The sequence below is a fragment of the Eretmochelys imbricata genome, chromosome 6 (assembly GCF_965152235.1).
Source record: "Eretmochelys imbricata isolate rEreImb1 chromosome 6, rEreImb1.hap1, whole genome shotgun sequence".
Lineage (NCBI taxonomy): Eukaryota > Metazoa > Chordata > Testudines > Cheloniidae > Eretmochelys > Eretmochelys imbricata.
Genome location: NC_135577.1, coordinates 65,903,987 through 65,916,307, shown reverse-complemented (window position 1 = coordinate 65,916,307; position 12,321 = coordinate 65,903,987). Strand labels below are relative to the sequence as shown.

The window sequence follows — 12,321 nt, the reverse complement described above, 5'->3', positions numbered from 1 at the left end:
TCACCTATATTCGGTTCCAGAGACTTCTGTCCGCCCCGTCTTGGTTTAAAGACCCATCTTTCTCAGCCTCCAAAAGCTTTGGCCCCTTCTGTCTGTCTAGTGATGGATGCCAAAGATAGCTTCTGCCCTTGCTTATATCTCCCAAGTTCAGTGACCTTGCTTCATGAGGCAGGATGAGTAATTTTCCCTCTGATACTCACACCTTCTTGTCAACTGTTGGGAATGAGCGACTTCCACCTTGATTGAATTGGCCTCATTAGCACTGACCTTGCAATTTGGTAAGGCAACTGCCATATTTGCATGTGCTGTAATATATATACTGCTACTGTATTTTTCACTCCATGCATCTGATGAAGTGGGTTTTAGCCCACAAAAGCTTATGCCCAAATTAAATTTAGTCTCTAAGGTGGCACAAGGACTCCTTGTTGTTCATGCTGGTCTGATCTTCCTGTGGGCTTCCCATCTCCCTATATGATTTCTATGTAAATGGGTCTTCCATTGTTTCTGATTCCACCATCTTAATGTATATAGGAGACAGGTAGATAACTGTGACATTCCCCACTGTCTGGGCAGACAGTACAGCCTAATATCAATGAATATCCATAATTCCTTACACTGTGTTAATACATACATTTCACAATTATATTAATCACCCGTGTGTCATCAGATTTCCGAAAAGACCTCACTCTCTATACTTTTATAATACAGTAATATTGTGTACAATCAGTTGATTATCATTTGAGGTTAACCTGCCTCTCCTCATCTTTATAGCCCAGTAAACCTTTGAAATGAATTCTTCTGAAAAGTAAAACCCAGACCAAGCTTCTCTCTCCTGCTGGAGGTAGACACCATGCGTCTTCTCCCCCACTTGTTAGTGTGAGATTTGCCTCCATCCCTTGTTAGCTTGATGAGTCTGTTTACTATTTATATGTAAATTGAGGTAAACACACATTCCTTTGTTTAAGATAGACAGGTTTAACAACTCCCTGGTTCACGCATGCTTTAGTTATAATTCCAGCATAGATTTGTAACTCTTAATACTCATGGTGTACATACGTTGCACACAAATATTAGTAAGTTGTTAGTTTTCAAATGGTACCTCACAAGGCATATTTTGAACAAAGATTATTACAATAGTGTGTAGGGTGTGAATACAGGGCTGCTTGGTGTCACAGACAGAAACAGAAATTGGTGGAGAAGAGTAGAAGCTGTGGAATGGGACCACTACTAGGGGATCCTCCCTTCCTTCCCTGAAACAAGGTGTCTGTTGCTCAAAGGGAGGGTTTGCTGTTAATTGAGACCAAGGGGCACAGGCAGAAGTTCCCAACCTTCACTTAGCTCCAATCCCATGCTCTTAGGCCATCACTTCCATAAACACTGCACTTCACAAAGTTCAGTTAAAAAGCCTGCCTAATGAGGAGACAAATGGGGATTTAGTAATGGGAAAGGTGAAAGATGGGCTGAAGGACTACAGAGGCTCATGTAGTTTGCCAGCTGCTCTCCTGAAATGGGAGCATATGTTTTAAGGCAAGGATCTGCAAAGAAGGAGAAGCACTAGGGGCTTCCTTGCAGGGGAAACAGACTTGTAATGCCTGAGAAACTGCTAGCGAGGCATTTTGGAATTAGGGGTTTATGGTATTTGGGTTGAACCTCCTCCTAGTCACCTTTGGGACTGCACCTTGTATAACAATGCAACACTTTATATAGAGTTGCGGTCAAATGCATCTCGAGATATCTTACAGAGCTAATACAGTCAGTATTCAATCATCGTCAATAATCCGTAAACAAGTAGAATTCAGAATGTGGATTAAGTGTAACAAATCTGTGGTTACCTGCCAACTGTGAAGTGCCTACTCTGCTGCACATCATGGCCATGCAGACCCCACAGAGACAGAAGGGATACAACTTAAATATTCTGGCTTCAAAAGCACAGACTCCCTACTATGTGAGTTGAGAGAGAATCTCCTTTAGGTGTTAGCATTATAGAGTCTGTGACAAGTTGGGGGCAGTGGTACACATATACAAAACAGTTCATTACAGGATTATTCAGGGAGAGTGACAAATGATTGAGGCTAACTGTCCTAGCAGGGCTCAAAAAAACTCTGACCATGATGTTCTGAGTCACTAGGAAGTATCTGGAGGAGGAGAAGAGAGAGTAAATATGTTCTGGACTGTAGAATTCCTCTGCCCTTGGCGGAATGAAGATGTCCTGGACTTGGAAGCAATGATCTCATTTTCACTGAATTTTCTGAGGTTGATCGCTGATTTTGGGAATCCGTATGAGACCCCATTGGGCTGGTTTTGGAGCTGCAAATGCTCAGCCCTTCTGAAAATGGATGCATTTCATATGAGCTGGCACTATGTAAAATGTTGACCTTAACCTCACTGTGTTTTTGTTTCTCCATTTGTTCTGCAAAATTATTACCTATGTAGTAGCACAGATAGTGGGGAATGGTGCTTTATGGACATGTGAGAAGAGATGTTCCCTGCTCCAAAAAACTTGCTACCTAAGTGTAAACACAAAAAATGCCTTAATATAAAAAATCTAAAATGGGGAGCGTATTTACCTAACTCACATGGGTGTTGTGAGCCTAAATAAATTGGTGTTTGTAAAGTGCTTTGAAATCCTCAAATGGATGGGTGGTATAAAAATTGTTGTTAACAAACTTAACTCTGTGTTTACTAATGTTGTTAAAATGCAGAGAGATAAATGTCCCCCCCAACCCCCCAACATCCGCTGCTGTAGTAGGTTCTTGGTGAGCTCATAGTACAGAGCGTATATTTACATCTAAACCCAGGGGAAAGTCCCATACTGTGAAGTCCAGATGAACAGTTTGTTAGGATATCACCCCATCAGTTGGCCAAGCACAGATCCCACATCTAAAGGGGATGGTATTCTGTCAGTGGAGAGAAAAGGAGTATTTGTGGCACCTTAGAGACTAACAAATTTATTTGAGCATAAGCTTTCGTGAGCTACAGCTCACTTCATTGGATGCATTCAGTGGAAAATACAGTGAGGAGATTTGTTTGTTTGTTTGGTCCTTGCTAGACTCCAGAGAAATAGCCTTGAGGAAAGGACACCAGGATATATAATAGACCAAGGTCCTGTGTTTAGTTTATGCTCCACTAATGCTTCCAAATTTACCTTTCTTCTTACTGTAGTACTGGATAAATGAATACACCTCTACCTTGGGGATTGGAGTCTTCCACTCCGGCATCGAGATCTACGGCAGAGGTATGAAGCTTTCTTTTTAGTTACATCTGAGTCTGGGGGACAATCCTACTGATCTTACGATTTTTTATAAGAAATCCTGGTGTCCTGGTTTGTGCCTTTTGGGGTGAAGGGGCTCTGAGGAGTGGAAATTCAGTCAATTATTTTTAGACTGGGGTGTCCAAAGTATGGTATGCATCTCATGCAGTTCTATCGTGGACCTTGCAAATAATCTCCTTTTCAATGTAGACATGCTGTCTGCAAAGCTAGAGTACTGTTTCTTGCCTGACATCCTGCTACAGCTTTGAAGAAGGGACTGGGGAACATTATAGGCAAAAGCTCTCCAGTGAAGCAAAGCAAGAGACACGCAGAGAGTAGCTTTAAGGATAATACAGTTTCCCTTATTTTAATACATTTCCTAGTTCAGTGTCTGAAGAAAGAATCCCAGAAAAATGGCTTTCTCACTGTCCAATTACATGGTCTCAGAAACTCAGTCATTTTGCATCAGCGAGAAAAATAAAATGTCAAAATTCAACCTTGCCAAAGACTTTGTTTCATAGGCCATTCCAGGGGCTTAAGGGGAAGGAGCACTTTACTAGCTATTTAAGTTTACCACAGAATTTTTGGTAAAATATAAGTCAGCTCATTAATTTATGCAGTAGGGAGTGAAGCTAAAAATGTTTAGAAATCACTTGCCTTCACTGAGGAATCAATCAATATGAATAACTATTACATTGCCTTTTAAAAGGGCAGTGAGTATTTAATTCCAAAAAGGAAAGTACTATATGAATGGCTATGCTTTTATGGCATTTCTAAAGGTCTTTTATGAACAAGCAGAGCATCGTGACTTTGGTATCTGTCAGGGAGAGCAGGTAAGAGAACATGTAATAGTTGAGATTTTAAACAAGGAGCTTTCAAAAAAATCACATCTGAGGTCCTCTGGAACAAGGTAGTTCAACAGATATGGCCATCTGAACTAGTCAAAATGCAAGTCACCCAGCAAGGTAGCAGTCAAAGCAATGTGAAAGAAGTAGCAATGAAAAAATTCCCATGCAGGGAGGGGGAAAGAAGCCTCATAACAATGGCTTTTAAGAATGCTGAGTTCCTGGACAGAACTGTGGCAGGTGTGGCCGAGGAGAGCACAGGACAAATTATTTATTTATTTATTTTTTTATTTGTGTAGTGTCTAGGAGCCACCGGTGGAGGTACATACAGGTTGTGCAAGAAATAGGGATATTAGCAAAACAGCTATCAAAGCAAAGGAATCAAGGAGTACAAGCAAGAGTGAATAATTTGTGTTTCTTAGGATCTGTGTCCAAAGGCAGCGTTCATGAATAGATTTGGATCTAATCTCAAGATTTGCAACATTTGTTAAATTTAAAATTAATTTCAGGGGTAGAGGTGATTATTTTGTAAAGAGACTTAAGAAGATAAGCCTTAGTCCTAATCTGGAGTAGCCCAGGACAGTGTTCAATAGGCCAGGGGAACAGATCCATTGCTTCAGTCCATTCAAAACTTACCTACAAAGGCAAGGAGCCTGTGGTGTTAATGAGACTACCGCAAGTAAACTAGACCAAGCCACAATCATTAAGATGGCCCTCATAGAACTGGATGTTGGCATGGTGTTCAACAGACAGAGCCTGCTTAGAACAGAGCCATTCCAGATCCTATTGGAAGAGGGGATGTACCCTATGTGCAGTACCACCTGGAGAGTGCCCATCCCACTGCTCCTGAAAGCGAAAGAAAAACTGGAAAGGATGGAGAGGAATGGCACAATAAAGGGCAGTAATGAACCACTGGAGTGATGTGCCCCTGTAGTGTCGTGAGGCAAGGGGGAAAACTATTAGCACAGATCTAAAGATGCTCAATGAAACAGTAAGAAGGAAAAGAGAGATTCTTCTCACCACAGAAGATACTATCCCCAAGTTAATGGATGCAACAGTGCTCTCTTCACTAGGTTTCAGACAAGTTCCTCTCCACCCCAACAGTACCAACTTTTCTGCAAAGCCATTCAGAAGATATTGCTCTTTGCTACCTCCCAGTCAGGGTCACAAGCACCCAGAAATCTTCATATGGAAAAGGAGTGGGATTCTGCAAGGCCTGGAGAGTGGAAGCTTTTCTGGATGATGCTATATTTAACTCCTAGGAAATCACAGAAAGAACATAGCATAATACACTATTGCAACAGGTTCTGATGGCAACGTTACAACAAACCCAGCAACAGTTCTGATTGATAGAAGAGGGGGGAGGACAGATCCAGAAAAAGTTTTCCAAAATTTTATTTAGCAAATTGGAGAAAATTCATACTTAACCCACCCTCAAAAAAACAAGCTCTTTATGAACTCCTTAAAACAAAAGTCTCTATGTGGATCTGGAGCCAAGCATAAAAATAAGCTTTTGAGGATCTAAAGAATCTATTAACCACATCCCAGGTACTGATATTTTATGATGTTTCCAAGTCTACAGAGTTCAGCTGCTATTGTGGGGTGCTAATAGGAGCCTTTAGCATATTGCTTCTGACGGCTTTCAGATCCTAAAACCGAAACAGGGAGAGAACATTTGGCAAGTATATGGGCATGTGGGAAGATCAAATGGTACATATAGGGTTGTGGCAGTTTCATGCTCAAGATGGACCACAAACCACTCAGACATTTAATAAACAGCAAAGATCTAGGAAAGGTTCCCCTTACATGCCAGAGTTTTCTCATGAATTATTTGAGAATTAAAGCTATTGTAGATATGTACCATGGAAATACTTTGCGGTGGCTGAGAGTTGCCAGATCTAAGAGGCTTTCTTCTCTAACTGTTGGAATGCAGCCCAAAGCTTATCCAGCCTTAAACCAGGAGACCCAATCCTGATAAAACCATATGAGGAAGAATGTTGGACAACACCAGCTGTTGTCACTGGACGTAGCTGCAGCTTGAGATCCCACGTGACTGAAACTGATGAAAGTACTCAGTACAGAAGAAAAAGGCAGCACCTTTGGCTGTTGGAAGGAAGGTTCTAGACTGGAGCTCTGCAGTGAAGCAGAGAGAGAGAGACAGAATAGTGTTAGGGGTAATTTTGTTTTTCCTTATATGAATAAAGCTCCTTGTTCAGTGTTAGAAGAGAGTGTCTTTGTGATTTTTTTTTTCTTTTACCATTGCCACATGACCGATTACATGTTCCAGTATGCAATGGTCCATCTTGAACCAAGCAGCTTTTACAGTTGACTTGAGATGGAGCATGACATGATGGGTCCTGTAGTTTCCATAGGTCTGACCTGCATAAAGTGCAGCTGCAATTAGCTCAGTTTTTCTAAAAATCAGGTGGAGACTTTTGACTCCTGGTAAACTGCCTGTGTATCCTTCTGCTGGGCAGTGTTTGGTAACCCTCTGCTCTACTGAAGAATAGAGGAGTTTTCTTAACTGGGTGTCAGTCCCATCACCTTCCTATATTACTTTAGGATTTCTTCACCTTAGTAATAAGCTTTGCTGCCACCTTGACTTGCTGACCAAATCCATTCAGGCCAGCTCAGAGAGCCCCACACAGGGATTGCCTAGGACTATGGCCAACTAATAGCATTAGCAGAGATGGAGTATGATCGGGAATTGGGGTTGTGAGGGTATCCTGGGGCTGATATGTAACTGGAGTAGGAGGATGGATTTTAGTGCCTGACTGAAACTGACTCTGGCAACGGCCCTAACACCATTGCTGATGTAAGCCATGCAGACAGCTGCTGTGTACTTTCCCTGGTACAGCCTTCATTTGATTACTCACAGTCTCTTTCTTTCCTTGTCAGAATTTGCCTATGGAGGGCATCCTTATCCTTTCAGTGGGATTTTCGAGATCACACCTGGCAGTGCGGTAGAGCTTGGCGAGACCTTTAAGTTCAAGTAAGGGCCCTTCTTCACACACCCCTCATCTTGACGTCATCAATGAGCCTATTTAGGGTCAACAGATCAGTCCTGCCTTGCCATTTTGAGTCTCATCTTCCTAGTACCTGCTCCCACCCCCACCATGTTTCCACCTGCTCCTGATTCAAAAGCAGTCCAACAGGACTCTTGGTGTGGGTGACGGTTGTGCACAAGGACATAGGGCAGGATATCTGAGAGAGTGCTCAGCGTTTTCCTCCTCTGTTTTCAAGTGCAGTTTGACATGAACACAGTTCTTTTTTGTAATTTGGTTGTTTTCTTTTTATGCTCCAGTTTTGCCACTCAGCAAAATTCTGAGACTAGTACCTTGGTAGCTGCTGCAGAGCCAGTAGAAGGAGCACAAGAACATCACACATTGCTTTTTATGCTTTCCACAAAACCAGGAGCTATTGGAAGTTTTCTCTTTTGTCTGCTTCCTATTGACAGAGTGGGAATACATTACTTTCTAGAGCAGAAGTGGGAGGATTTTAGATGCCCCATTATAAAATATTCAAGGTGATCAGATTTTGGGACTGTGGCTCAGTTAATGGAAGATGGAGCCTGTCTTCCCTAGATCACTGATTCAGATTTGGCTCAGAAGAAATTGACTGACTGCAGGATTTTACCCTCTGAGATCCATGGCCTATGTCAAATGAACCTTGTGGGGGTGGAGAATTTTCAATCCAGTTCTTACAGTCAGGAGTCCACATCACAAAAACCACCACCATAAATGGCACACTTCTTGGTGGTGTCAGCTGATGGACCTAGGACTGAATGGGTAGAGAAGTGATCCCTGCAGCTCGGAGTTAAGGCAGTTTTGCAGGGTAGTGTGTAGGGAAGGTCTCAGTGCTGCTGCCTGGGCTGTACCTATTTTTGTGGATAAATAGAGGACATTAGCTTGCAGAGTTGTCATCCAGGAACTTTTCACTAGCACTACGTACATGTAAACCAATCCTGCCAAATTTAAAGCCTAAATGACTTGCCAGTGTCTTGTTTTCTCTCTCTTTAGCCTGTGTCTATTCAACCTTTTTCACGGTGTCTTCCCATGTTTCCTGTTTTGTTTTTAAACTAGAGAGTCCGTTGCTTTGGGCACCACTGATTTCACAGAAGAGGATGTGGATAAGATTATGGAGGAGCTGGGCAAGGAGTACAAGGGCAATGCGTACCATCTCATGCACAAGAACTGCAATCACTTCTCCACTGCTCTGGCAGAGGTTGGCACAGCTATTTTCTACTTATCTTTACTGTTTCAAGACCCACAGCAATGCTCATGTGGGAACTGGGGCCAGCACAGCCAGAACCAAATCTCTGATCTCTGGCTTTAACCCTCCTTGTGATGTTGCAAAAGTTCTTTGCTGTTCTTAAGCTTTCAAAAGCATGCAATCAGGATGTAGTGAGGTCCAATACAGCAGGTTAATCGCAAGTAGGTATTGTCTGTATTGCTCACCTATAACTTATGTATCTGTGGTAAAGAGGTGGGTGCTGAAATAGTGCTGTAGGGCAGGGGTACCTGCACTCTGGCACATTGTACTGGCTACTCAACAGAAACTGGAAGGCCATACTTAATTAGCATTGTGATACAGGAGGGCCAGGGACCAGTGGTAGAGTGCTAGAGGGGAAATATATAAGCTCAAGGCTAATTAAGGTGTGGTTCCCTGTAGACTAGGGAAGGTGGCTGCAAGTTAATTGGAGCACCTGCAGTCAATTAAGGCCCTGTTAGGAACCTAATAAGACTCCCTGCTTCAGGCAGACAGAGAAGAGGAAGAAGGAGAGAGGACTGGAACTTGGAGGTGTGCTGTGAGACTTGGAAAATCAGAGAACTGAAGTAAGGGGGACCCTGCCCAGTAGGGGAGGGGGACAGCCTTATGATAGTATGTAATCATGTAATTAAAGCCTGTTTTTTACTACAGGACCCCAGTCTCATTCAGTAAATGGGTAGTTACTCAATATTTCTTTTTATCCTCCGCATTCCATGTTTGACCCCAAGTCTTATTTACCACACACCATCCAAACCCTGCAATGAAGACTGATTTACTGATTTCCTCATGGACTTTTCTATGGCACTCAACACTTTAGTATCTGAGTGCTTCACACATATTAATTAATTTATGTTCACAACACCCTTATCTCCATTTTACAGGTGGGGAGCTGAAGCACAGAGCGATTAAGGTAAAACAGCACCCCCTAATTGTGGATGCCTGATTTGAGACACCCAGGACTTGATTTTTCAGAGTACTTAGCATTATAGAGCGCTTCATACGTTCAAAGCACAGCTTCAGTTACAGCTGTGAGTACTCAGCACTTCTGCAAATCAGACCCAGGGTCTCAAGTCAGGCACCCAGAAAATGAGAAACACACAATTAGTGCCCACTTATGTAAAGTTTGGTTTAACTGACTTGCCCAGCACCATACAGGGTCTCTGTGGCAGAGGCAGAGAGACTCCAGTTCTGCAGTCAACTGCCTTAACTGTGAAACTTCTCTTTCTCTTCCTGCAATCCCCTACCTGATTCACTATATGCCTTCCAACTTTTGCAACAGATGAAGCAGAGATCCTATAGACAAAAGTCTCTGTCACTACACAGTTTTGATTGATCCCCACAGCAGGTCCATCTTGTGCATTGAATAAGGCAGGGGTCTTGTGGGAAAATGTTATAGAGTCATAGATTTTAAGGTCAAAAGGGACCATGATGATCCTCTAGTCTGACCTCCTGCACAACGCAGGCCACAGAATCTCACCCACTCAGTCCTGTAATGAACCCCTAACCTATGTCTGAGCTATTGAAGTCCTCAAATCATGGTTTAAAGACTTCAAGGTGCAGAGAATCCTCTGGCAAGTGACCCGTGCCCCATGCTGCAGAGGAAGGTGAAAAACCCCCAGGGCCTCTGCCAATCTGCCCTGGAGGAAAATTCCTTCCCGACCCCAAATATGGTGATCAGGTAAACCCTGAGCATGTGGGCAAGACTCACCAGCCAGCCACCCAGGAAAGAATTCTCTGTAATAACTCAGATCCCACCCCATCTAACATCCCATCACTGGGCATTGGGCATTTACTGCTAATAATCAAAGATCAATTAATTGCCAAAATTAGGCTATCCCATCATACCATCCCCTCCATAAACTTATCAAGCTTAGTCTTGAAGCCAGATATGTCTTTTGCCCCCACTGGTCCCCTTGGAAGTCTGTTCCAGAACTTCTCTCCTCTGATGGTTAGAAACCTTCGTCTAATTTCAAGTCTAAACTTCCTGATGGCCAGTTTATATCCATTTGTTCTTGTGTCCACATTGGTATTGAGCTTAAATAATTCTTTTCCCTCTGTGGTATTTATCCCTCTGATATAATTATAGAGAGCAATCATATCTCCTCTTAGCCTTCTTTTGGATAGGCTAAACAAGCCTACCTCTTTGAGTCTCCTTTCATAAGACAGGTTTTCCATTCCTCGGATCATCCTAGTAGCCCTTCTCTGTACCTGTTCCAGTTTGAATTCATCCTTCTTAAACATGGGAGACCAGAACTGCACACAATATTCCAGATGAGATCTCACCAGTGCTTTGTATAACAGTACTAACACCTCCTTATCTCTACTGGAAATACCTTGCCTGATGCATCCCAAGACCGCATTAGCTTTTTTTCATGGTCATATCACATTGGCAGCTCACAGTCATCCTGTGATAGACCAATACTCCGAGGTCCTTCTCCTCCTCTGTTACTTCCAACTGATGAGTCCCCAGCTTATAACAAAAATTCTTGTTGTTAATCCCTAAATGCATGACCTTGCACTTTTTCACTATTAAATTTAATTGTATTACTATTACTCCGGTTTACAAGGTCATCCAGATCTTCCTGTATGATATCCCGGTCCTTCTCTGTATTGGCAATACCTCCCAGCTTTCTGTCATCTGCAAACTGTATTAGCACACTCCCACTTTTTGTGCTGAGGTCAGTAATAAAAAGATTTAAATAAGACTGGTCCCAAAACTGATCCCTGAGGAACTCCACTAGTAACCTCCCTCCAGCCTGACAGTTCACCTTTCAGTATGACACATTGTAGTTTCCCCTTTAACCAGTTCCTTATCCACCTTTCAATTTTCATATTGATCCCCATCTCTTCCAATTTAACTAATAATTCCCCATGTGGAACCATATCAAATGCCTTACTGTGCTCATGTAATTAAAAGCGGTGTCATAATTGTGAGAACGAAAGGTTAATTTAGGAGGGAGCTGGTGATTGGCTGACACACACCCAGATTCTCAATGGTTCTGGTCCATGTTGCCTCTTGAAAGAGAGAAGATTCAGTATCCATTATATAAATTTTATTAGTATTAATAAACAAAAATAAAATCAAGAAAGCATATCGCTAAAAGGAAACTTCTATTAACACTGCTAAATTGAATTAAGAAATACAATTACCAAATCAACAAATTAACAGCAATATTGGATGGTAGTCAAATCATCAGATTTATTTTATACAACAGCTAATCTTATAAGTCATAAAAATGAATCTCAGGAGGTGGTTGTCTGTTTGGTTATAAGTTCCAACTAAAGAACTTCATCCAAGGCAGCGCAAAAGAAGAAATTTGACAACTCTTATTTACCAATTTACAGCCGACTGGTTTAAAGTGTTTTAGTTCTCTCTACAGAACGTGGAACATGCATTCAATAAATAGCTTTTAAGAGACTGAGTTCAGGGATGTTTAAACTTTCTTTCCAGTTCCTTCTCCACATGACCTTTCTTGGCACTCTCACACACACACACACGTGCACAGCCACGCTTCCATATTCTAAAACGCTAAAAAAGGCCTGGGACATCTTCCAATTAATAAAATAAGACAAAACCAGGAGAAGGAAAAATAAAATATTTAACAGGGTTTGAACTCTGTAGCGCTCACGGCCTTTGGACTAGGATGGAATAGGAGCTGGAGCTGCAGTCAGGGAACCAGATGATGATGTAGCTGGGACAGTGCTTGGTGCTGGGAGACTGGGCAAAAGTTGGTGGAGTCTTTGTTGTTCTCGTCACTTCCTTTTCCCAAAGGTGGCCTGCTTTGTACACCAGGAATGTCGGTCTTCCCTCGGCTGGCTCGTTGAGCTGGTGGACAAAGGCCCATGGCTTTAACCTTCATTCTTATAGTTTCCGATTTTTGCTCACTCCACCTTACAGCACCTCCCCCTAAGGTCTTTCGACAAATCAGGCATGAAATATACCTTGATCAGAGGTTA

General features: G+C 42.4%; 1 protein-coding gene across 1 annotated transcript in view; it reads left to right on the top strand.

The window, feature by feature from the left end:
• Positions 1-1,867: 1,867 nt before the first annotated feature.
• LOC144266540 (deubiquitinase DESI2-like) overlaps positions 1,868-12,321 on the top strand; it is a 37,287-nt gene continuing 26,833 nt past the window's right edge. Inside the window, exons 1-4 of the mRNA XM_077819974.1 lie at positions 1,868-1,945; positions 3,163-3,235; positions 6,994-7,087; positions 8,178-8,319. Of these exons, the coding sequence (XP_077676100.1) occupies positions 1,868-1,945; positions 3,163-3,235; positions 6,994-7,087; positions 8,178-8,319 (387 nt within the window). The remainder of the gene's footprint in view (positions 1,946-3,162; positions 3,236-6,993; positions 7,088-8,177; positions 8,320-12,321) is intronic.